The sequence below is a fragment of the Narcine bancroftii genome, chromosome 6 (genome assembly GCF_036971445.1).
Source record: "Narcine bancroftii isolate sNarBan1 chromosome 6, sNarBan1.hap1, whole genome shotgun sequence".
Classification (NCBI taxonomy): domain Eukaryota; kingdom Metazoa; phylum Chordata; class Chondrichthyes; order Torpediniformes; family Narcinidae; genus Narcine; species Narcine bancroftii.
In genome coordinates, this window is record NC_091474.1 from 229,697,105 (window position 1) to 229,724,735 (window position 27,631).

Below are 27,631 nucleotides of genomic sequence, written 5' to 3' on the forward strand. Positions count from 1 at the left end.
ACCAAGCCATGAAAGACCCCAACAATGAAGACGCTGTTTACATCCGGTACCGCACGGATGGCAGTCTCTTCAATCTGAGGCGCCTGCAAGCTCACACCAAGACATAAGAGAAACTTGTCCGTGAACTACTCTTTGCAGATGATGCCGCTTTAGTTGCCCATTCAGAGCCAGCTCTTCAGCGCTTGACGTCCTGCTTTGCGGAAACTGCCAAAATGTTTGGCCTGGAAGTCAGCCTGAAGAAAACTGAGGTCCTCCATCAGCCAGCTCCCCACCATGACTACCAGCCCCCCCACATCTCCATCGGGCACACAAAACTCAAAACGGTCAACCAGTTTACCTATCTCGGCTGCACCATTTCATCAGATGCAAGGATCGACAATGAGATAGACAACAGACTCGCCAAGGCAAATAGCGCCTTTGGAAGACTACACAAAAGAGTCTGGAAAAACAACCAACTGAAAAACCTCACAAAGATAAGCGTATACAGAGCCGTTGTCATACCCACACTCCTGTTCGGCTCCGAATCATGGGTCCTCTACCGGCACCACCTACGGCTCCTAGAACGCTTCCACCAGCGTTGTCTCCGCTCCATCCTCAACATCCATTGGAGCGCTCACACCCCTAACGTCGAGGTACTCGAGATGGCAGAGGTCGACAGCATCGAGTCCACGCTGCTGAAGATCCAGCTGCGCTGGATGGGTCACGTCTCCAGAATGGAGGACCATCGCCTTCCCAAGATCGTATTATATGGCGAGCTCTCCACTGGCCACCGTGACAGAGGTGCACCAAAGAAAAGGTACAAGGACTGCCTAAAGAAATCTCTTGGTGCCTGCCACATTGACCACCGCCAGTGGGCTGATAACGCCTCAAACCGTGCATCTTGGCGCCTCACAGTTTGGCGGGCAGCAGCCTCCTTTGAAGAAGACCGCAGAGCCCACCTCACTGACAAAAGGCAAAGGAGGAAAAACCCAACACCCAACCCCAACCAACCAATTTTCCCTTGCAACCGCTGCAATCGTGTCTGCCTGTCCCGCATCGGACTGGTCAGCCACAAACGAGCCTGCAGCTGACGTGGACTTTTTACCCCCTCCATAAATCTTCGTCCGCGAAGCCAAGCCAAAGAAGGAAAAAAACACTACTCCCACAATCTATCTCCTTGTAAAACATATATATATAAATAATATAAAATATGACATAATCCATCACAGAAGACCGAATATTTGAAATTTGGGTTTCACTGAAAATACAGAATCTGGCCAATCGACTCGCTTCTTTTTAGAGATGCTTTTGGAAGTATTTGGAAAGGAGTTCTTTCATTCTAAACCTGAGCTCAATAGACCACAGCATTCTTTGATTCCCAAGACAGCTCCGGCATGCATCCCACATTTGGTTATTCTTTGGTTTTATCGGTACAAAATAAAAGGTTTCGTAATTTGTGAAGCCCGTCGGAAAGGAACTCTTCAATATTGTGAAGAACAGATCAGATATGTAGATGTTCTCTGTTCTGAAGTGATGAATCTGCATTTAGAATATAAAGAAATCATGACTGAACTGTATAGGAAAGGATTGAAGCCTGCTTTGTTATACCCAGCCCTTCTCCAAATCACTCCTTTCAGTGGTCAAAGAAGTTTTTGAATTCGGTAGAAGAAGCACAAAGATCCTTGGAAGATTTGCCTTTAGCATCGTCATGTATAAACTTTCATTTGGTTTTTGAAGTTTTTTTCTTGATTGGGTGAAGTTCGGCTGTTTTCTCTCTCTTTTGTTAATTCAAAGGGGCAATACTCATTTGATTTATAGTCATCTAAGTTTGTTTTTCTTTCTATTAATTTTATTACATTTTAATTACTTTTCTTGGATGAGAATAATAAATTGAATACATTAATTTTATCTTAATAATAATGTTTGGTATTCATTACCTTAGTTAATGGGTAGGGAGACTTGCAAGCATGCCGCAAGAACTGCCGTGGACCCACAACACTCAGGGCTTGTCTGCCTAGCATGTGAAGCCTGGATTCGGTGGATTGTGTGGAAGAAACCATCACTGGTTCAACGGGCAGAAAGGCGATTCTCAGCAATGCGTCGTGGAGCGCTAAGAGGGCACAGTGAGATACATACACAACACTGCTGGCCATCCACTGCATCCTGACCTGTCTCCAGCCATCTCAACTATGTCTTGCCACTGCGTCCAGATAGGCCAAGGTTAGAGAGTGAGGCTGACGACCTGCGCAACTCTCCCTCACTTTAATCCAAGTCAAGCGCAAGTCATGACTTCAAACCCAACTAACTTTGAAACCATGGTCATCTTTGACTACGAAGGATGAACAACAATAATTACTTATTCATTGCACACAAAATATTTTGTGCTTAAGTATGGGAAATAAGGCTAATAGTTAGAATAATATATACACATATAGTCCACTTTATGTGTGGGAAATGTTAAAGTTTGCCATGTATGTGTTTAGGCTATTTGTTCTATTGAGCCTATAAGTCTAAATGGAAAATAGTCAGAAATTTATACATTGTAATGGATAAATATTGGGAGGATTTGTAAAATTAGTGGTTACATACATACACACATTTTCAAACTGATCTTATTTAAAAGATTCAAGAATTCATATTCAGTAACATTGCAGGATCTCTGGAGAATGTGATGCACATTTCATAAGTAGGTGCTAATTAAAATGATGTCATGAAATGAAAGACCATTGTTTGTAGGAGACAAACTGGCTGTTTAAAAGTACTTACAGTGTGCTCACAGAAAGGTCACTCCTGGGTTTTGTTTATCTGAGACAACTACTTGAGCAAGAGAGAAGAACTCCTGTGGTTTGCTGAAGAAGGTGGGGGGTTTTGTAAGTGAGAGAGTCACATGGAGTTTCTGGCAGTTGGAGAGAGGGAGAGAGTGAGAGAGAGAGAGAGAGAGAGAGAGAGGGAGAGAAGACAAGCCCTCTCAGCTAGTGTGTGTGACACTGAAAAGAGACTGAACATTCACAGCTGAAACAAGCCAGGAAGAGCTGGTTGGAAGCAGAAAGTTCCAGAGCAGTGGATGGCTGGAAGTGCTATCTGACTGATGTTTCTCTTGGAATAAAAGAAACAGAAAGGAACTCTGTGATAGCCTGAAAGAAAGAGGTTATCATCTGGAGAACCCTGATGGGTCAAGTTTCATCAGTGAGACTAATGGTGGTACCTCAGTTGTGGAAATCCTGGGACAACAAATCTCTCTCTGCAAACCCTACAAGAACCTTCCTGAGCGATAAACATTTACCTTTTGAGCACCAAAGCCTGGTGAACTTTATACATGTTAAATTCTGTGCACAATATTAAAAATTGCCTGCATCCAGAGAACTTGGAAGAGGGAGAAGTGAGATTGAACTGTGAACCAAATAACTTTTCTTAAATTTACACACCCATTACATACACTTGTACTTAGAATTAGAAAGGGGGTTAATTTGGGTTAGTTAAGTATAGAGATAAGTTAAAGTTTGATTCTGTTTTCATGTTTAAAGTTGATTAAAGACAACTTTTGTTTTAAAAACCACTTGTCTTGATGAATGTCTGTTGCTGCTGGGTTTTAGGGTCCTTTGGGCTCGTAACAACATTCATTGCTCTTTTAGTACTTATGGCACATTTTTTGTTATTTTTGATACATTTCTTAGAAACACTTGAGACATTAATGTTTTAAGTGCATATTTTATTTTATAGCCTCTTAGGACAAAAATAAACTCCAGAGGGTTGTTAACTCGGCCTACGACATCACCAGACTTCACTCCATCGAGGACATCTACACGAGGCGGTGTCTTAAAAAAGCAGCCTCTGTCCTCAAAGGCCTCCACCACCCAGGCCGTGCCCTCTTCATTCCGCTACTATCGGCCTAAAAATGAGCACTCAATGGCACAAGGTCAGCTTCTTCCTCGCTGCCATCAGATTCCTGAACGATCAATGAACCAAAGACACTGCCTTACTTTTCATGCACGATTACTTTTATATTTTTAATATATTATTGTTGTAATTTGATTAGCATATGAGCGTTTGCTGTATGATACTGCTGCAAGCACCGAATTTCATGACTTGTTCATGACAATAAATCCTGATTCTGATTCTGGTGAAAGGTTATGAATATTTATATTAATTGTGAATCTTTTAATGTAATTTATTTGTCTTTTACTTTGGTTGTAGTTTTATATTGTTTGGAATCATTGATAATAATAATTTTGAAAAAAAGGACCATAATTAGAATTTATGGCAGAAAAACTTTGGGGTTAAAATGTCTTCTTTTGCACTCATTGTGTTTCAAACAGCAAACCTTATGATTCTGGTTGTTTGGGAAGGAAGGTGGATATTTTGGTTTAAGGCATTGGGCTTACAATGTTGTTAAGGGTTTAAATTCTGTGCAAGCTGTGTTACTGCTTGGGTTCAATATGGCCATCTGGAGTTTGGTGATAATTTCTACCTAATTTTCTTTACAACATTAATTTAAAAACATGAGTAATCTTATCAAAGTTATATCTTAGAATGTGAAAGGTTTAAACAGTCCAATTAAACAAAAGAGGGTCTTTGCACATGTTAAACAACTGGAATCTGAGATTGCTTTCTTAAAAGAAATACATTCATAGCTGTGATAATTCTCATTTAATGTCAAATGGAGAAGGGATTTTTTTCATTCCTCTTTCAATGCTAAAGTCGGGGGGGGTTCCTCTATTTTAATTAATCAAAACATTCATTTTGTGCACCATAATGTTATATCAGATAAAAACGGTTGATACATTATTGATGCAAGCAAATTATATAATAAAATAGTAATTTTTGCTAATGTATATGCTCCAAATGTTGATGATGCAGGATTTTTTTTTTGTAGCTCTACCAGGTTTGAGTCTTTACTCACTGGTGCTGGGTGGAGACTTTAATTGTTGGATAGACCCTGCTTTAGGTCGTTCATCCCCTAAACTTGCTACTTGGAACAAATCTGCTTCTGTAATTCATTCTTTCTTTTTATCAAATTTTGGAATCTCAGGTGTATGACATTCTTTATTTCCTCTCCTGTTTATCACACTTACTTGTAGATTGATTATTTTTTAATAGATAATCAATTAATTTCATTGTCTCGATCATGTGAATATCAGAGTATAGTGATATCTGACCATGCTCCTTTTATTTTGTCAATGAATTTTCCAGATCTCCCTCCTACAAAAGTACATCGGCATTTTAATTCTACTTTACTTTCAGATAATGAATTTTTGAAATTTATGGAGGAGTGAATAATTTTTTTCTTTAACACAAATTCCTCTTCAACAATTCCTAGTTTGATTGTTTAGGACCCTTTAAAAGCTGATATGAGAGGGTAAATTATTTCTTACATTGGTAATGTTATACAGAAGACTAATAAAGAAAGATTAGATCTAATGAATCAGATTACACAAATAAAACGATAATAAAGATCCGGAATTATATAAAAAGAGAGTTGAACTTAAAACTAAATTTGATCTTCTTTCAACCTACCCCATTGAACATCACCTTTTAAAGTCTAAAAGTTAGTTTTATATTCATGGTGAAAAATCTGGCAAGCTGTTGGCCAATCAATTGAAGGGAATTGCTGCTAAGAGACAAATTATTAAGATCTGGATAAATTATGGTAATATTACTACAGATCATTCTAGAATAAATGATACATTCAGAGAATTCTATTCTAGGCTCTATACTTCTGAGTTTATTGATAATGACAGTTTAATGATGGATTTTTTTAGACCACTTAAATATTCCCAAGCTTTCTCAGAATAATTGTTTAAGTATGGAAGTACCTATTCCACAAAATGAAATTATTTTAGCTACCTCTTTAAGTCAGTCAGGTAAAACTCCAGTTTCCACATGGGATTCCTGCAGATTTTTTTTTACATCCATTTCTAAATTACTTGTACCCCTAATAAATCCTGATTCTTTTAAACAGGGCAATCTTCCACTGTCTTTTAATGAAGCTTATGCATCACTCATAGTGAAAAAGGGAAGAGATCAGTTGAATGTTCCCCTTACAGACCAATCTTTTTATTGAATGTTGATATGAAGATCTTGGCTAAAGTTTTAGCTCGTAGGTTAAAGAACATTTTACCATCAATTATTTTGGAAGATCAGGTCTTTTTTAATTAAAAGTCATTATTTTCATTTTAATATATGTCATTTATTGGATATTTTGTATTCACCTCCCACTGCAATCCCAAATGTGTTATTTTGTTTGATGCAAAAAAAGCTTTCAACCAGGTGGAGTGGGATTATTTATTTATGATTTTGGAAAAAAAAATTGGACCACGTTTTATTTCATGGATTAAATTATTATATTTTTGTCCTACTGTTTCAATTCTTACCAACTCTCAACTATCAAAACTTTTACTTTCCAAAAGGGTATCCGCCAAGGCCATCCTTTCAGTCAATTACTTTTTGATTTAGCCTTAGAAGCTCTCGTGGTTGCACTTCATAATTGCAGAGATATTTCTGGGATCAAGAGGAAGGGAACTGAGTATAAAGTTTCCCTTTATGCTGATGGCCTTTTGCTTTTCATATTAAACCTGATGTTTTTTTTACTTTCCATATTATCCTTACTTTCTCAATCTAGTCAGTTTTAAGGGTATGTTAAATCTGCATAAGAGTGAACTTTTCCCTTTAAATTCTCCTGTACTAACATTTTCTAATTTTCCTTTTAAGATCGTGAAAAATCAATTTACAATTATGAAGAATCAAAAGCATCTTTTTAGGGAAAATCTCATTATTTCAGCATGTGAAACTCTGTTTAACAATTGATCTCCTTTATCTATTTCTTTGAACATTTCACTTAAATTCTTGTACCTCTTCCAATCTATACCAATTTTTATTCCTAAATCATTCTTTGACTCACTTTATTCGCTTATATCATCCTTCACATGGCAAGGAAAGTGCCCCCGTTTAAATAAAACTCATTTTCAAAAGTCTAAAAGGAATGGTGACTTGGCGCCTCGTAATTTCAGATTTTATTATTGGGCAGTTAATATATGTTCTTGTTACAATTTCATAATCGAGCTGACCATCCTGCTTGGGTAGAAATGGAATTAAATTCCACTAAAAATATTTCTATCTCATTTCATAGGTCCTCGATGTCCTTTGCTTCATGTAAGTTAACTGACAATCCAGTTGTTAAATACAGTTTGAGAATATGGGTGCAGTTTAGAAGATTTCAGGGCTTTTCTCTTGCAAGCCCATTATGTCTAATTATCTTTCTCAGCCTTCCTTGCAGGATTCTACTTTTAATGATTGGTATATTCTGGGCATTAAATGCTTTAAAGACCTTTTCGTTGATAATAGTTTTGCATCTTTTGAACAATTGGTTGGAAAGTACAGGTTACCAAACATTCATTTTTTCAGGTATTTACAAATCAAGCATTTTATTCAATCTCAGCTCCTCGATTTTCCTGGAGCTCCTGAGATAAATATCCTTGATACATTTTTTTGGATAACAACCTTTTCATAAAGGGTTAATATCTGTTATTTATGAAAAATTGGTTTAAGACATGGCCCCTTCAGTCCAAATTAAGAATGCATGGGAGTGGGATTTGAACCTTTCGCTGTCCAATGAGGTTTGCGACTCTATTTTCAAACTGATTAACACTACATCCCTGGGTGCTTGCCACTGTCTGTTGCAATTCAAAGTGGTTCATAGTTTTAACTCAGATATAAATGCTCATTGTGATAAATGCAAATTTGGTGATGCTTCTCCAATTCATATCATTTTTGAAAAATATTGGAAAGAAGTTTTTCAAACATTGTCAGTGATTCGCAATTTAAAATTAGAACCAAATCCCTTAGTTGCTTTGTTTGGAATTATTGGAAAAGATGAGGTAAATTTGCAGATGATACGAAGGTTGGCGGTGTTGTGGACAGTGAGGAAGATTATCAAAGCTTACAGGGTGATATAGGACAGTTAGAAGAGTGGACTAAAAGATGGCAGATGGAGTTTAATACTGATTAATGTGAGGTACTATATTTTGGTAGGACTAATCAGCAAAAGACATAAACATTAAATGGTAGACAATTGAGGAGTGCAGTGGAACAAAAGGATTTAGGAGTCATGGTACATAATTCTCTGAAAGTTGATGTGGATAGGGTGGTGAAGAAGGCATTTAATATGTTGGCTTTCTTAAATCAGAGTATAGAACATAGGAGTTGGGATGTTATGTTGAAATTGTATAAGGCTTTGGTGAGGCCAAATTTGGAATATTGTGTGCAGTTTTGGTTGCCAAATCACAGGAAGGATATGAACAGTATAGCGAGAGTGCAGAGGAGGTTTACGAGAATGTTGCCAGGGTCTCAGGGTTTGAGTTACAGGAAACAGTTGAGCAAGCTGGGACTTTATTCTCTGGTGTAGAAGGTTGAGGGGTGATTTGATAGAGGTACCCAAAATTATAGGGGGACAGATAGAGTCAATGTGGACAGGCTTTTTCCACTGAGAGTGGGGAGATTCAAACAAGAGGGCATGGATTGAGAATAAAAGGGGAAAAGTTTAAGGGAAATGTAAAAGGAAATTTCTTCACACAGAGGGTGGTGGGGGTATGGAACGATCTTCCAGCAGTGGTGGTAGAAGCGAGATTGATGTTAATATTCAAGGATAGGTTGGCTAGATATATGGATGGGAGAGGTGTGGAAGGTTATGGGCTAATTGCGGGTCAGTGGGACTAGGTGGGAGAAAATGTTCGGCGTGGTCTAGTAGGGCCAAACTGCTGTAAATGGTTATATGGTTAATTCATATGTATGATTATTCTTGCAGAGCTTTTCTTGTTTGTTTTTCTGTAGCACATCCCATATTATATTGTACAAACTTATTATTTCTGAAAAATCAATAAAATATTTAAAAAAGAAATTACCTTATTTTATCATTCTCCACCACCATTCCAGACACTCAATGCTCTCTGTGTAAGAAATTTACCTCAGACATCTCCCCTAGACTTTCTTCTCCTCACCTTGCACAGATGTCCTCTGGTGTTTGCTACTCTTGCCCCAGAAAAAAGTTGCTGACTGTGCACTCTATCTATGCCTCTCATAATCTTGTAGACCTCTAAGTCCTCTCTCATCTTTCTTCTCTCCAAAGAGAAAAGCATAGGGCACATTCTCCAATCCAGGCAACATCCTGGTAGATCTCCTCTGCGACCTCTCCAAAGCTCCCACATCCTTCCTGTAATGAGGTGACTAGAACCGAATACAATCTTCCAAGTGTGGTCTAATCAGAATGTTACAGAGCTGCGACATTACCAATCGACTCTTGAACTTCTCAATCCCCCAACTAATGAAGGCCAGCATCCCATAGGGCTTTTTAACTACCCTATCAACCTGTGCAGCAACATTGAGAGATCCATCAATGGATATGAACACCAAGGTCCCTCTGTTTTCTACACTGTTAAGAATCTTGCCAGTAACCATTCATCTGTCTTCAAGGTTGACCTTCCAAAATGCATTACTTCACCCTTATCTGGATTGAAGTCCATCTGCCACTTTTCTGCCCAACTCTGTCTATATCCTGTTGTAACCGACAACAACCTCCACAACACCTCCAAACTTTGAATCATCTGCAAACTTATTGACCCATCCTTCACTTCTTCATCTAGGTCATTTATAAAAATCATAAAGAGTAGAGGACTTGGAGTAGATTCCTGTGGAACTCCCACTAGTTATTGACTTCCAGACGGGATACGTTACATCTACTAGCACCTTCTGCTTTCTGCAGGCAAGGCAATTCTATTGGTAAAAGTCTGGCTTTGTCATTGGTGCAGTCACAGGCAGAGAAGAATATATGGAAACAAGCAACAGAATGTAAAGTGCCTAAGTGTTAACTAATCCAAATTAGAGCCTTCGATATTAACTTTAGCTGTGTAATCACTCAACTTTTCAACGGGTGCTGCACAATTGAATTTCGGGCACAATTTGATTTTTACCCAAATTCTGACAACATGGACTTAGAATGAAACAGGCCAGATCATTTATCTCGCCTCCTCATAATGTTTGTCCCCCACACAAGCCTAGTTCCATGATAATCACTGTCCTATAATTTATTTCCACATTCATTACAGGATAAAAGAAAGCCATTTAGTCCAAAAGTCAACATCTATGCACAAAGCGATGTAATTCCCCACAAATATCCTCTATCGCCTACTATCAACCCCTTTACAAGATTTTACCACTACCCACTAATACTCTAAGGATTATTTATGATGGATAATTACATGCAACGTGGGAGGAATCTGGGGGACCCAGAAGAAACACACCTTCATCTAGTCATTGAGACATACGGCATGGAACAGGCCCTTTCGTCCAACATCCATGCCAAACAAATCTGGGCCTAGTCCCACTTGTCTGCATTTAATCCTTATCCTTCTAAGTGCGTGCTATTCATAGATTTGTCCAAATGCCTTTTGAGCATTAAAATGCTACCCCTTTCTATAGCTTTCTCTGGCAGGTCATTCCAGATATGGACCACCCATTGAATGAAAAATTTCTCTTCACCATACTCATTAAACACTCCTCTCTCGCTGTGAACCTATCCTTTCTAGTTCTAAAATCATATACCCCAGGAAAACAACTTTATCCATGCCCCTCATGATTTTATACCATATATATGTGTGTAATAATCAATACTGCATAAATGTTGATCCCCAATATTTGGCCCCAAAATCTGGCATTTTCTGCATATTAAGCATAAAAGTTGACCATCCCATCCCAATATTTTGCATTGACCACCTACCCACTGGAGCTCCTGATGACCCACCTACCATTTCTTGCCCAGGCCCTGGCCACCCATCCATCTGAACTCCCGACGCCCCGACCACAAATCCTTGCCTTGGCTCTGGATCCTCACCTTGGCCGCCCACCCATTCAAGCTCCTGATGCCCCAAACACAGATTTACCGCCCAGTCCTGACCATTTGAGCTCCTAATGCCTTGAATGATGCAGGTCAAAAATAATATGTGTGCAATAGTTGACCTCCTAAATTTTACCCCAAACATTAGTCCCCAAAACTCGACTATTACATGAGTATGTATGGTATACCTCTGCTTCCTTTGTTCTAAGAAATTAAGACCAACCCTCTCCAACCTTTCCCCATAATTCAAACTCTACCCTGGCACCATCTGGGTGAATCACAGTCGAGAGAACTATGGGGGAACATGCAAACTCCACACTGAAAGCAATGGGGGTCAGCAATGACCTAGGGTCTCTGAGGGTATGAGACAGCAGCTCGACTAATTGTTCCAGTGTGTCATTGTAATGTTCCCTTCTTCACACATTAACTATTATCTGGCATTTGCCAATATCTGTTTCAATTACCACTGCACAACGAAGATTTTGCTTCCTGAACACTTTGGGTATATTTTATGAATTTTGGGCTGCTGATCACAAATATCACCTGAAAACTTTCCTATCACGTAATGTTATTTTAGCTATAACCTATTTTTTGTGATTTCCTGTCATATTTTACATCTACTAGTATAATAGCTGCTTTGGTCAGTCCAAGCATGCCTGCGCATGCACTCAGTGCAGGTACTATGCAAATGTTGTCTTAGGCCTGGACATGCTTAGTCAGGATAGATACAGACATGCTATAAAAGCTGCTCACATATACAGATGCTGTGCATTACATTGATATAGATTGAAATCCTGTTGATGCTCATGTTTTGCAGGCAACAACAGAGGGAATGTACTTAACAGTCGTATTTATTGTCTTCAGGAAGGTTCAATACAGCAGAAATGTCTCGTCAATGTTGCAACAGCTGCGATTCATTCTGTAACATTTGTGGCGAATAAACACTTAAGGCTCAAAGACACAGCATGACTGCACTTATGAAGAAAGCCTATGAGCTCTATTTCGGTTGACCATGACAACCCTTGGGCTCCTCATATTTGATGTGCAACATGTGCAGTCTATCCGAGAGCTTGGTTCAGTTGAACTAACACAATGTGTCAGCATCATTATGTGAATAAACAGGCTAAATTCCGTAAAAGTTAATTTAATGTTTTTCCAACTTCCTACGCGATACAGCAAATCTGAAATTATCTTAGTGTTCACCTTGAAGTTGTCTATTGTAAAGCCCATTTTCTTTTCAGGAAAACAACCCTTTTGAAAAAATATTGTTGTCCAGTGCCAAGAAGCAGCATGCAGCACACCCTGAAAAACAAGATTCTTCCTAAATGTTTTATATGGTCTCTTAGCGACTCTCTAACACTTATGTCCTCACTTCATCAATGAATTATGACAATTCTCGAACCTTGTGATAACAGTACACAGAACGTGTACATCAATTATTTCCCATCCCTAACTGACCCTGAACTTCACAGGTAGTTAAAGATCAACCACAGTGTTGGACTGCAGTTAGGTTTAGGCCAGACTCTCTCCGGATCTCAGGTACCTACATAGCATTGACTGCTGTTCTCTCCACTCACAAAGGTTATCTATTGCATCCTGTGTTCCCTTTGTGTCTTTCTTTGTATCAGAGAAACTGGGTGCATACTGGGAGATCATTTCGCTGAGCACCTTCGCTATGTCCATATCATTGAGAGGGATTTGTCAGTGGCCAACCATTTCAATTCTGCTTCCCACTCCCATGCTGACATGTCTGTCCATGGCCTCATGTACTATCACCCCCAAACCACCTGTAAATTGGAGGAACAACACTTGCTTTTCTGTTTGGGCACTCTCCAACTGGATGGAATTAACATTGACCTCCAGTTTCAGCTAGTCTGCTCTCTCCCTTCCCTTTCCCTCTGTCTTCCTTCCTCCAGCTCTCCATCCCCTTCCCTCTCCCTTCCCAGAGCTATCGCTCCTCACCCTTCTTATTGGTGTGCCCTCCATCCCTTATCCACCTATAATCTTCTGCCTGTGGGATTATGCTTCCCCCACCCTGTCCTCCCACATCCACCAATTTGTTTGGGTGCCTGTCGACATTTTTCCATACCTTGATGAAGGGCTCATCCTGAAACTTTGGTTATGTGTCTTTTTCTTTGCTACATAAAGTGTGCTGTTTGACCAGCTGAGTTTCTCCAGCATTGTGTTTTTACTTAGGCCAGACCAAGGGAACATCATGACAAACCAGTCGGAGAGGGACATAGAGAACAGCACCTAGGGCAGTACCTTTTAATCATTCTAGATTGAACATGCTGATCATTCAAATTCAAGCCCCTGATCCTGGATTAATTCTCTCACTTCCAGTATATCTCATGGAAACACACAGCACGTTGCTCCTTAGCTCAATGGATCCACACTGGTAATCAACCACCCATTTATACTCATCCTACACCAATCCCATTTTATTCCCCCCCACACACATTCCCATCAGCTCCCTCAAACTGTACTGTTCAACTACATTCAAGTGGCAAGTTACAGTGGCCAAATCATTTATCAATGTGCATATCTTTGGGATGGTGCAGGAAACTGGAAAACCCCATGGAAACCTGTGTGGTCACAGGGAGAACACGCAAACTCCATAACAATGGTACTGGAGATCAGCATTTAACCTGGGTCGCTGGAGTCTTACCAGCTGTGCCATTGTGTCACCCTTTCACCTTTCCTTTTGCATCCTTTCCTTTTTCTTCATGAACACACGGTGCAACATGTATGACCTCAACAGGGTTGGAAATGTAGAGATACAGAAGTATTAGAGCCAGAGCTACCAGGCTGACGAACAGTTTCTTTCCATGGACAGTAGACTGCACAATGACTGCTAAAACAACTCTCCATGACTTTACTATTTATTAATAACATTTATTTTAATATTATGTATACAGCTGGGGTGGCCAAACTGCGGTTTACGAGCCACATGTGGCTCTTTGACCTTTAATATGCGGCTTGTGGAAAACTCGAATATTCTAGAAATTTCAACCCCCCTTGCCGGCCCGACTCGTGCTGCCGGTCTCTCGCCCACCTGACTCACGCTGCCAGTCTCCCCCTCCCCTCACCCGCTGCCGGTCTCTTGCATTTATGAGCATTTGCAGAAGTACAGAGTGTAGATGAACAGAGGGACCTTGGGGTGCAAATCCATACATCCCTCAAGGTTGCTGCACAGGTTAATAGGATAGTCAAGAAGGCCTAAAGGGTGCTGGGATTCATTAATAAGGGGATTGAATTCCAGAGTAGAGCACACTTAGAACCTTGTGTTCAGTTCTGGTCACCTCATTATAGAAGGGATGTGGGAGCTATGATGAAAGTGCAGAGGAGATTTATAAGGATGTTGCCTGGATTGGGAAACAAGTCTTTTAAGGCAAGGTCAGCAGAGCTGGGTCTTTTCTCTTTGGAACGTAGAAGGATGAGAGGAGACTTGATAGTCTACAATTGTGGACAGCCAGCACCTGTGTCCTAGGGCAGGATCAGCAAACACCAGAGGATATCTGTACGAAGTTAAGGGCGGGAAGTTTAGGGGAGACACCAGGGGCAAGTTTTTTACACAGAGAGTTGTGGGTGACTGGAATGCGTTGCCATGGATGGTGGTGGAAGCTGAAACATTGGGGATATTTAAGAGACTCTTATTCAGACACATGGATGAAAGACAAATAGAGGGTTATGAGATAGGGAGGGTTTAGTGCGTTTTTTAGGATGGTGTATATGGGTCAGCATAACATTGAGGGCTGAAGGGTCTATACTATGCTGTGTTGTTCCATGTGCTATGTTCTATATCCCCAACTAATATTGTGTTCAGGTGAAAACATGGAAGACTGCATACACTGTGATTGAATAGGCTCAGGCCTGAAACATCGGCAATATATCTTTATCCCATCTGGACGCTGCAAGACTAGTTGAGTTCCTCCAGCAGTTCGATGAGTCTTTACTTCTTTAATCAAAGTAATTGGTAGAGTTGTGTACAATTACACCAATTAAAGATATTTAGAAAGGTATAGGGATAGGAAAGGTTTAGAGGGATATGAATCAGAATCAGATTTACTGTCATGAACATGTCATGAAATTTGTTTTTTTGCGATATTGTGTATTACAGGTGGAAAAATAGCTAGGTTTACATTTCCGTAAATACATTACATAAACATAAATAAATTAGTGCAAAAGAAAAGAAAAAAATGGAGGTGGTGTCTGTGTTTCATTGTCCATTCAGGAGGGGAAGAAGCTGTTTTTGTGCCATTGGGTGTTCATCTTCAGGCTCCTGTACCTCCTACCTGATGGTAGCAGTAGGAAGAGGGCATGGCCTGGGCAGTGAGGATCCTTGATGTCCACGATGGTGCTAGCTGAGTTCACAATCCTCTGTAGTCTTTTCCTTTCTGTGAATTGGCACCTCCATACCAAACAATTAGGCAACCAAGAGCAAACATTTGCTGTGATGGATGACTTGGATAGGTTGGGTCAAGGGACTTGTTCCTAAACTCTATAAAACAGGCCCTTCGGCCCACCATGTCAGTGATGACCATAAAGTACCCATTTAATCTTTAAGCAAGTTGAGATGTTGGGAAAAGTTGAAAGGGGATGGGATAATGTGGTGGGGAAATGAGCGAGAGGGCCAGGAAAGGTTCAGAGTCAGTTTTTTTGCATCAGTATTTACCCAGGAAACTGGATAGTGCAAATGGATGTAAAGGAAACAGATAGAAGTGTCATGAAACATATGGAGATTAAGGAGGAGGAGGTGATTGCTGCATTACAGCGAATAAAGGTAGACAAATCCCTTGGGCTGGATATGATATTCCCTCAGACCTTGAGGGAGACAAGTGTTGAAATTGCAGGGCCCCCAGCAGATATATTCAAAATGTCCTTAGCCACAGGAGAGGGGCTGGAGGATTGGAGAGTGGCTCATGTTGCCCCACTGTTAAAGAAAGGCTCCAAAGGTAAACCAGGTAACTATAGGCCAGTGAGCCTGACATCAGTAGTAGGTAAATTATTGGAAGGAGTTCTGAGAGGTAGGATATATAGGCTGATTTAGGACAGTCAGTATGGCTTTGTGGGTGGTATTGTGTTTAACAAATCTTCTAGAGCTTTTTCAAGGGAGTTACTGAGAAGGCAGATGAAGGAAAGCCTGTGGATGTTGTCTACATGGACTTTAGTAAGGCCTTCAACAAGGTGTCACATGGGAGGTTAGTTCAGAAGGTTAAGACACTAGGTATACATAGAGAGGTTGTAAACTGGATTCAAAATTGGCTGCATGGGAGAAAACAGAGTAGTGGTGGATGGTTGCTTCTCAGACTGGAAGCCTATGACGAGTGGTGTGCCTCGGGGATATGTGTTGGGACCATTGTTGTTTGTTGTCTATATCGATGATCTGGATGATAATGTGGTGTATTGGATCAGCAAGATTGTTGATGACACAAAGGTTGGAGGAGTAGTGGACAGTGAGGAAGGCTTTCAAAGCTTGCAGAGGGATCTGGACCAACTGGGAAAATGGGTGATGGAGTTTAATGCAGACAAGTGTGAGGAATGGGGTTTTGGAAGAGCAAATTATGGAAGGTCGTACACAGTAAATGGTAGGGCACTGAGGAGTGCGGAGGAGCAAAGAAACCTAGGGATACAGGAACATTGTCCCCTGAAGGTGACGTTGCAGGTGGACAGGGTTGTAAAGGAAGGCTTTGGCATCTTTGCCTTTATAAATCAAAGTATTGAGTAAAGGAGTTAGGATGCTATGTTGAAATTGTAAGACATTGGTGAGGCCAAATTTGGAATATTGTGTGCATTTCTGGTCACCAAACTGCAGGAAGGATATCAATAAGATTGAAAGAGTGCAGAGAAGATTTATTCGGATGTTGCTGGGTCTTCGGGAGTTGAGTTACAGGGAAAGATTAAACAGGTTAGGACTTTATTCCTCAGAACAAAGAAGAATAAAGGGAGATTTGATAGCGATTTACAAAATTATGAGGGGTCTAGACAGAGTAAATGTGAGCAGGCTCTTTCCACTGAGATTAGGAGAGATAAATATGAGAGGACATGGCTTTAGAGTGAAAGGGGAAAGATTTATGGGAAACACTAGGGGGAATTTCTTCACTCAGAGAGTGGTGAGAGTGTAGAATGAGCTGCCATCTGATGTGGTGGGGGCGGACTCAAATTTGAGTTTTAAGAATAAATTGGATAGATACAAGGATGGGAAAAGTCTGAAGGGTTATGAAATGGGAGCAGATCATTGGAACCAGCTCAACAATGATGAGCACAGACTAGAAGGACCAATTAGTCTACTTTGAGTGCTGTAGCATTCTATGGTTCTATTGACGAAAGGATAATGGCACAAGGCATAGGGTTTGTTGACGAGACCAGTGGTTGTCTAAAGGCAGTGCGTAACTATTATCCAAAGCAGAGAACCTGAAATTGTTAAACTCAGTTTTGAGCAAATAAGGAAATGATCTACTGTTTCTCGAGCTTCTATATGGCCCCTTTGAGTAGTATAGGAGAGGTTCAGTGGGGGTGGGATGGTTGATTGGAGACTGTAAACTCAGGATCACCCTTGAGAATTGCACACCATAATTTGAGCATAATGTTTGGCACAGACATGCTGGGCCAAGGGTCCTGTTCATATGCTGTACTGAACAACAGACTCACTCATTTAGAGACTCATATTTTGCTCATTAGTTATTACTGAATATTTATTACTCTGTATTTGCAGTCAGTTTGTTTACATTTCTTTCTTCTTGAGTACAGCTTGCAGTTACCAATAAGTAGAAATTCTGCTTGGGCTCGCAGGACAAAGAATCTCAGGATTGTATGTGAGGTCATGTAAGCACGGTGACAATACAATTGAACTTTGAACTTGAACTTTGCTACTGGACCCACACCTGTGCTATCTTTACTTGTCCAATTACAATCTCCTTATACTTTTCGTCATCTTTCCAACCCTTCATTTATTCTCGCCAATGTTTCACTCCCTTAGCCATCTCTCTGGGCTCTGCCACTTTCTTGATTAAACGTGCATCAAGTTAAATTCAAATTCAGAAGCATGAACTCATGAATGCCAGAGTGTGGTAACATTTTGCCAGCTGCTTCCTGCAGATTCTCTACTTGCATGGATTGCAATCAATCTACCCTCTTGTTACTCTAACATCTCCAGTATAATTCACTATACACTGCAGCATTTGACATTGAAAGCTTGAATAGTTGGGGAATTAGAGTATTGGGGAGCAGGAGGATCAGTGGAGCTGAGTCCACGGTCAAATCAGCTGTGATCTCATTGAGCGAACTGGACAGGCCAGGTGGCCGACTCCTGCTCCTATGCCTTATGCTCTTATGTTTTAACTATGCATTCTTCACTTTTGCTTTATTATTGTATTACCTGATGTGTGAGTTGACTTGTCAGGATAGCGCACAATACAAAGCTTTTCATTGCATCTGTGCACCTGTAACAATAAGAGATTCAATTGACCTTCTGCACAGATTCCACCTGTCCCACTAATTCTCAGTGTCCACACTATTTTGCTTCTCTTATTCCAGCTGTGTGTTACTTGAACTCCAAGGAGACAAGTTTGTATCGTCTTATATTATGTGGGTCCATTGGTCCATGTGAAATGTTACAGCAGGCCTACGCTTGACCCTTCTTTTTTAGAAAATGTTTTCTTAATGTCATTGCAGAAATAATCTGCCCCGGTGAACAGGATCTTTGGATGGGAATTTCCATTTTATTCACAGAATTGATGCTGTAATCTGTTAATTTATTGGGTTAAGATAGCTAATATGTGGAGTTCTTCTTCCTTAGATTGATGGCACTATATCAAAGGAAACCAGTAAAGCATGTCAAGTTTCCTATATTGCAGTAGTGAATGGACTAATGGAAGATTCCATTAACTGTGCTTTGAGATGTTAAAAGAGGCTGCAAATTTACCTTGCCCTCACCATTTCAGCCACAAGGAAATTTTTGTTTTCAGCTGTGCTTTGGAGGCAGGTTATGTAGCTTGTGATTTCTTTTTCAGTCTCTTTGCTTATCTTATAAAGACACTATCTCAATCCAGTAAAGTAAATAGGATACACGACATTCATGCTATTGTTCCCTTGAAACATCTCACCTTTTTTATTGGAATATTTTATTTTAGTTTTCACAGACTTACAAAATCCAATAAACAAAGCTGTTCATGTAGATATGCATACCCAGAGTCCGTATTTGTCCCAACTCACCCTACCCCCCCCCCCCCACCACCACAGCGAATACATTCCAAAAAAGTAGCTCGATCCCACTCATCATGGGGTGCGCGACCCCTATCAAGGCCTGTAATGAAAAGAAATCATAGTGGCAACACCTTTCAAAGTAAACACTCAAAAGGAAAGAAACTCAAAAGAAAAATAAAGCTAAGGACCTGAAAAGAAAAGGGCAGGTGTGTCATCTGCGCCAAGTCCTATTTCTGTAATCACACCTCTGGCCATACTAGGATAATTTAACCTTATCTCTATTTAAAAGTGGGTGGGGGAGCTGCCATATTCCAATGAATGTGCCATGTTTCTTCCATAGTTGTATGTGATTTTCTCCAGGGGAATGCAACTCTGCAATTCTATATTCCATCGCATGGTAATTAGTTGGCAGACGGACTTCCATGAAACTGCCATACACTTCCTGGCTACCACCAAAGCGAAGTTCACAAATAAAATTTGGAACTTAGTCAGTATAAACTGCACTTCTCCAATATCTCCCAAGAGGAACAAGTCCAGGTCCCTTGGAAAATCCACGTAATTTTTTCTAGAACATCCCCTAGGTCTTATCCATTTCCTTTATAAGTAGTTTTACATCCCATTTATAAATAAATTATTTGGCTATCTCTTCACCTAATGAATGCAGCCCAATCTGCATCCCAGTGGGGTTCCCTCCCCCTCAAGTAGTGAGATGATAAATCTCGGTTGGGATGCCCAATAATACTTATTAAAGTCAGGTAATTTTAAACCCCCTGTGATAGTACAGGTTCTATCACTAATGTGTGTATGTACATATGTACAGACGTTAGTGTAGGATGACTGTGATTGGCTGAGAGTGTAGCCACACCTACTGGCAGGTCTTAAAGGATTGCTCCTAGCCAGACCAGGTCATTCTGGACTGGTCAACCTACTTGTTATATCCTCCAGTCTTTTAGTTAATAATAGCCTTGGTTTGAATCAACAAGTCTTTGCTTCTTTTGACGCGCATTACACCCCCCCAATTCATAATCCCATGTTAACTTTTCCATAGAGATTCTAGCCACTTTCCCTTTCCACAGAAACTTCCTGGCACACTCATTAAGCACCTTAAAAAACACTCCAAGGCAATGCAATGGGTAATGTCTGGGAAAAGATATTGGAACTTTGGCATCACCTTCATTTTGAGACAGTTGACTCTGCTCATTGATGTAATGGGCAGAGTCCTCCATCTGACCAGGTCTTCCTCAACCTTCCAGAGCAAAGGGATATAATTAAGCTTGTACAAATTACATAAGTACTTTGACCCCCAAGTACTTTATGCCTTCCCTTGGCCACTCGAACTCCTTGTCACATTGATACTGATCCTAATCCCCATTTGTCAGAGGCGTAACCTCGCTCTTATCTAAATTTACTCTCTACACCAAAACCTTCCCATAATCCTCCAATATGGTCCTCAGCCTGCCTCCCCCACCCCCAGGATATGTCAAATATACTAACACATCATCAACAAAAAGGCTGATTTTATGTTCCACCTGGTCCACCTTGAACTCCCTTATGGCTTTCGCCAGTGGCTCCATAGCTGTCTACTTAACCTGTTCAAAGGAAAAACATCTTTTACCCTGAACCCATTTCCTCCGGTTCTTCTCTCACCTAACCTTAGTGGAAAAGACCTGCTTGCATTTGCTCTATGCTCCTCATAATTTTGCATACTTCTATCAAATTTACCATCATTCTTTGATGTAACAGGAAATAAAGTTTTCATCCATATAACCATATAACAATTACAGTACAGAAACAGGTCATATCCGCCCTTCTAGTCCACACTGATTTAAGTGAAACTCTACTAGTTCCACCTATCTGCTCCCTGTCCATAACCCTCCAACCCCCTCACATCCATGTACTCATCCAACCTCCTCTTAAATGACAGAATTGACCCTGCTGCAACCATTTCTTCCGGAAGGTCATTCCACTCAGCCACCACTCTCTGAGTGAAGAAGTTTCCTCTTATGTTACTTATAAAGTTTTGCCCCGAACCCTTAACTTATGACCCCTCATTCCAATCTTACCTACCCTCAAGGGGAAGAGCCTATTCACATCTACTCTATCTACTCCCCTCATAATTTTATATATCTCTATCAAATCCCCTTTCAACCTTTTATGCTCTAATGAATAAAGACTCAGTCTACTCAATCTTTCTCCGTATTCTAGATACTGCAATCCAGGTAACATTTTAGTAAATCGTCTCTGCACCCCCTCTACCTTATTGATATCCTTCCTATAATTTGGAGACCAGAACTGCACACAAAATTCAAACTTGGCCTCCCGTTTGATCTTGCCCATTGACTCAGTTCCTCAAGATTCGGCAATATTCTTGTTGATCTTTGAATCTTATTAATATATTTCTAGCTTGGTAGGGGGGGGGGGTTTCCCATGATTAATTAAGGGAGGGATTGTAAACTGGATCAGAGCCATTGGTACAAGGTTGCCTTCAAACTCTGTCAGACTTCTACACAATCAATGGTCTTGGTGACAAATGTCATGTATCACAGATACTGAGAAGGTATCCTTAATGTTCGACATGTCATATCATAGACTTGTGCAATGCACCAATGGGGACTTTGGCTCAAGACCACTCTTGTCTCGTTAACACATTAGATCTGTAATCATCTGTGCCTTGCCCATTTCAGTGTCAGTCTAAATATTTCTTAAATACGATTCAAAGTTGTGATGATCAGACCAGAGACCTGGCTTCAGAGTTAAAGGGAAGTGAGAATGAATCACAAATAAAGGTACAAGACATCTAATTGACAGAGCAAAATAAAAAATTCAAAATCTGTGGATGTTGAAACAGGAACAAAATATCTTGTATGTCAGGCAATATCAAGGGTGAATGAGAAAGGGTTAATGTTTCTGGATGATGATCTTCCATCAGGAAATATTAAACTTCATCATTTCCTCTTCTTGGCAATTTCAGGTTGAAACAAAAATCACCCTGCCTTTCTAAATCTGGAGACGTAGATTGCCAAGCAACAGGAAGCACACCAATTAGGTTCAAAAGCAATTTCATTGTAGTTGGCAACAGCCCATTGAATTTCCAGCGAAAAGGACAAGGAGAGGAACAATATGGCAACAGCATGGGGTATACACGAGTTTTGAGTGGTGTTGTGCAAGGTTACTGGACAAGCAGCCAACATTCTGGGCCATTCATCCTGTGAAAAGGCTTCAAATCCCACCCTGGTTGCTGGATGATAAAAGTAATTAATTCAAATATTCCATGATAACAATATTTAAATGTTAACATGCGAGAAAAGCTGATTCTGGCTGTTGAAACCCTTGCCACCAGTTATACCCAATTAACCTACACCTCGAGAAAATCCACACGTCATGGGGAGAAGGCGCAAATTCCTACTGGACCGTGCCAGATTCAAACCAGGTTGCAGCCACTGTTATAGATTCGCACTAGCCATGCCGTCCTCTACACTAAAATTTACTATCAATAATTCCTTTTAGGAAAGGGAATCTCCTAACCTCACTGCTTGGCCTATTTATGGCTTCAAACTCTCCCAGGGGGTTGAGTCAAACAGTCACGGAGCTCTACAGCACAGGAACAGACACTTCAACCGGCCTTATGGACCACATGATAGCTGTAATCAGTGTCATTCCTCAATGCTTTTGGATAATACTGCTCCATCACATGTAATTCCTCCAATTTTAGTGGGCTTAATCTCGGGCTTGCATTGTGGCTTGTTTAGTTCTGACAATGGCCAATGCACTCAAACACTGGACATTCTCTTTTGAGGCCTTCTTAACCAAGCAAGGAAATGCTCCACTGAAAATTGCAGTTAGTCCTTCTCCTCATCTCCTGACAGGTGAACTCCCCGGAAACTCCTTTAGAGAGAGTCAGGTAGCCCATTCATTGCTTCCTAACTTGTGATATTGTGATCGTTGTGGCCAAGCCTTGATTGGATGCTTGAACCTTGCGCTATTGAATATTGACGAAGAGGCAACCTAGGAAAAGAGTCATGGGGCCCTAAGGTTCGATCTCCTGAGTCAAGGTAAGAAATGTAACTGAAGCCTGAATCTGAACAGGTGACATGTGGCCACACCCACATGTTGTATCTTTCAAAAACATACGCGTTGCCCACCGACAATTTTAATTCACCAACAAGGCCACACAGCCAAAGTCAGCCACAAAGTTCTGCAGGGCAGCATAGTGTTGGAGCTGGTAGAATGACTCCCCTCTCACATCTCTATCTACCTGGGCTCAATCCTGCATGGAGTCTGCAAGCTATTCCTGTGACTGCATGGGTTTCCTTTTGCTGAATGGATTATCATTATTGGAAACAAATGAACCAGTCATGAAAGGATCTGTAAAGATTAACGTGCACTTCAGATTTGGGATGAACTTCATTCAGATATAAGATGAACCTGATTTGGGATGAACTGCAGGTCTCTACATGCAGCCTTTAGAGCCTCGTAAAAACCCCTGAAGTTGCCAATGTCCGCGCTGAGCTGGGTTCGTTTGGCAAGGCTAGTCCACCACTCATTTTGTATCTCCCGGAGTTTGCGCTGAAGATGGCTGCATGCGCGACGGTAGGCTTGTTTCTTCTCTGGCCAGGACGGCTTTGTAAGGTGAGCCTGGTGGGCAGCTCGCTTCTTTGCCAGCAGCTCCTGGATTTCCTGGCTGTTTTCGTCGAACCAGTCCTTGTTTTTCATGGAGGAGAAGCCCAGTACCTCTTCAGTGGATTGCAGTATGGAAGTCTTCAGCTGATCCCAGAAGGTTTCAGGGGACGAGTCCGTGAGGCGGATTGCATCCTCAATCTTTGCTTTGAGGTTTGCCTGGAAGTTTCCTCTCACTTCGTCTGACTGCAGGTTTCCAACATTGAACCTCTTTCTGGGGGCTTTACTGTTCCTGGACTTTGGCTTGAAGTGAAGGTTGAGCTTGCAGCGAACCAGCCGGTGGTCAGTGTGGCATTCACAGCTTGAGTTTTGATTGTATCCAAAAATAATAAAGTTTCACAAGGTTGAGATAGAGCGACGCAGCTTCCGTTTCAAGGGTGCTGGGTAAAATTACATTCTCAGCTATCGTTGGATTCAGACAGAACACTAAACTTCAAGGTTACTTTGAAGTTCCCTGATATGGGCCAAATATCAGACCTCTGGAAGTTATAATGATGTGTATTAGCAGAATGACCTTGTGAATGATTTTCCATTTTGCCTAAATAAAATACTAACAAAAAAGGAAAATTTGGAATTATATTGCACCTTTTCATGTCCCTTTCAATCATGACCAATGAAGGTCCTTTGAAGTATAGTCACTGTTTCACACTGTAACCAACAACAGTGGCATGATGACCAGATAAATCTGTTTTCAAGCCATTGAATGAAGGATAAATACTAACTGGGACAAGTTCACTCCACTTCCCTAAAGTATTTCCATGAGATCATTTTACATTCCAGCTGGCAGGACAGATAAGGCCTTCGTTTAACACTTCCAGTGATACTGCAATTTTCATGTTCTGCACTGAAGGGCCTAACACACCCATCTACACTCAAGTTCCAGAGTGGCACATGACCTTCAGTCATAGAGATTCATCAAGCTGTGAAGCACGTAAACAACCCCGTTGACCAGACTTTTGCATGCCGTCCAATATTCCTGTCTGCACTTATCCCATTAACCTGTGTTTGGCACATTTCCCTCCAAACCTTTCTGATGCAGTCCAGAGCTCACTGTACCTGCTGCTACCTCCTTTGGCTGATCATTCCAAATACCCACCATCTTCTTGTGTGAAAAATGTGCCTCTCAGGTCACCTTTAGGTCAGACCCAAAACATCAGGGTGTTTCTTTTCTTCTGATGGACACTGAGTGCCTCCAGCATTTCTGTGTCTTTGTACTACCATCACAGCATCTGCAGACTTTTGTGTTTCATTCCCCCCCCCACCTCACCCTGATGAAAAGACTGTGACTCTCTCCACTATCTAACCCTCTTATATGTTTATGAACCTTTGTGAATGCTCAAAGAAATCAGTCCCAGCCTACTCTAAACTCCTTATAACTCAAACCCTCCAGTCCAGGCAATGTTGCTGTGAATCTCGTCGGCATCCCCTCTTTCTGGATCACATCTTTTTTATAACGTGTTGACTTGACACAATCAGTGAGGATTGGTAAAAGCATCCCCTCCACAATCTCCATCAGTACCGGAGCATCACAGGCCTGTATTCTTAGTCCCATGCTCTACTTACTATACACCTATGAATGTGTGGTTTGGTACGACAACACCATCCAAAAGTTCGCCGGCGATACCACAGTAGTAGGTTGCATAAATAGGGGGGGTGAGTCAACGTACAGGAAAGAGATACCAACCACAACCTCACACTCAATGTCACCAAAACCAAGGAGCTGACTGTTGACTTCAGGAGGGGAAAACCAGAGGTATACAATCCAGTGATCATTGGGTGATCAGAGGTGGAGTTACATTCTTGGGAGTCACTCCCTCAGAGGATCTTTTCTGGGCCCAACACACTAATGGCATCGAGAACATTTACAGGGAACACGGCATTCAGAGAGCAGCAGCAATCATCAAGGATCTACACCACCCAGCACACGCCCTGTACTTGCTGCTGCCATCAGGAAAGAGGTGTAGGTGCCATAAGACTCGCACCACCAGGTTCAGGAACAGCTGCTACCCCTCCATCATCAGACTCAACAGCAAACTCCATCAGGGATTCATTTAAGGACACTTACTTTTCCACTTTATTGATTGTTTTTTTCTCTCTGTATTGCACACTTTGCTTTCTTTAATTGTTTACCTGTGTACGTTGAGTACAATTTTTTTGCACTACCAGTAAGTGGTAATTCTGCCTTGCCCACAGGAAAAAAAAGAATCTCAGGGTTATATGTGATGTCATACATGTACTCTGACCAAAAATCTGAAATCTGAGTAAATCTGAAGTCTTTCTTAACTATTAATTTGTACAGCTGAAAATAATGTCACAACTCCTGTACTCAATGCCTCAGCTGAAGAAGGCAAGTATACCACATACCCTCTTCATCACTCTTTCTACCTGTGCCACCTCTTTCAGGGAACTACGTTACCCCAGGTCGTACTGTTCAATAAAACTGATCAGGGCCCTGCCATTCACTGGTGCATGTCCTGGCTTGTTTAACTTCCCAACATGCAACATACCTTCCTTCCCTTATCAGAGAGCTACTCATCTTAGCCATGTGCCCTCTCCCTCAGCTTTTTGTCTCTTCTACTCTCCCTCCTGTGTCCACAGAAGCCCACAGTATCTTTGACCCACTACCATCAGGATGGAGGTAGTGGACTGCCAGGTTGGGAAATAGCTTCTTCCCACAAGCTGTGAGATTGATGAAGTGTCCCGTAACTGAATAAATTGTTCCAAAATATTTCTATTTCTATTTATTTTAAATTATATATAAAACATATAACAATTTACAGTACGGAAACAGGCCATATCGGCCCTTCTAGTCTGCACCGATTTACGTTAAACTCTGCTAGTTCCACCTACCCACTCCCTTGCCCATAACCCTCCAACCCCCTCACATCCATGTACTCATCTAACCTCCTCTTAAATGACAGAATTGACCCTGCCGCAACTACCTCTTCCAGAAGGTCATTCCACTCAGCCACCACTCTCTGAGTGAAAAAGCATCCTCTTATATTACTCCTAAACTTTTTCCCCAACCCTTAACTTATGACCCCTTGTTCCAATCTCCTCTATCTTTCCATATATTATATTGGTTCGGCTGGGAGTCGGAGGAGGAGCTTGGAGAGAGTCGGGCTGTGAATCAGAGGAGGAGGAGCTTGCTGAAAGTGACAGGGTTAATTGGTCAAGGGGCCAATAAAAGGAGTGAAAGGGGAGGGAGCGGCCAGCGAGGAGTGGAGCAGTGAAGGAGTGGAGCAGTGAAGGAGTGGAGCAGTACAGAAATGGAGCAGTGCAGGAGTGGAGCAGCGCAGGAGTGGGGCAGCGCAGGAGTGGGGCAGCGCAGGAGTGGGGCAGCGCAGGAGTGGGGCAGCGCAGGAGTGGGGCAGCGCAGGAGTGGGGCAGCGCAGGAGTGGGGCAGCACAGGAGTGGGGCAGCGCAGGAGTGGGGCAGCGCAGGAGGGGGAAGCGCAGGAGTGGGGCAGCGCAGGAGTGGGGCAGCGCAGGAGGGGGAAGCGCAGGAGTGGGGCAGCGCAGGAGTGGGGCAGCGCAGGAGGGGGCAGCGCAGGAGTGGGGCAGCGCAGGAGTGGGGCAGCGCAGGAGGGGGCAGCTCAGGAGTGGGGCAGCGCAGGAGTGGGGCAGCGCAGGAGGGGGAAGCGCAGGAGTGGGGCAGCGCAGGAGTGGGGCAGCGCAGGAGGGGGAAGCGCAGGAGTGGGGCAGCGCAGGAGTGGGGCAGCGCAGGAGGGGGCAGCGCAGGAGTGGGGCAGCGCAGGAGTGGGGCAGTGCAGGAGTGGGGCAGTGCAGGAGTGGGGCAGCGCAGGAGTGGGGCAGCGAAGGAGTGGGGCAGTGAAGGAGTGGAGCAGTGAAGGAGTGGAGCAGTGAAGGAGTGGAGCAGTGAAGG

The 27,631-nt window shown here is 41.8% G+C and overlaps 1 protein-coding gene and 1 long non-coding RNA gene across 2 annotated transcripts in view; both read left to right on the forward strand.

Annotated features, from left to right (window-relative positions):
* LOC138735549 (uncharacterized) overlaps positions 1 to 12,002 on the forward strand; it is a 41,267-nt gene extending 29,265 nt beyond the window's left edge. The window contains exon 2 of the long non-coding RNA XR_011339760.1: positions 11,682 to 12,002. This is a non-coding gene — a long non-coding RNA (uncharacterized lncRNA). The remainder of the gene's footprint in view (positions 1 to 11,681) is intronic.
* A 15,013-nt stretch (positions 12,003 to 27,015) lies between these two features.
* On the forward strand, positions 27,016 to 27,612 carry LOC138737375 (spidroin-1-like). The gene has a single exon (XM_069888121.1). It carries the CDS (start codon positions 27,016 to 27,018, stop codon positions 27,610 to 27,612), a length of 597 nt encoding a protein of 198 aa, XP_069744222.1.
* The last annotated feature ends 19 nt before the right edge of the window (positions 27,613 to 27,631 follow it).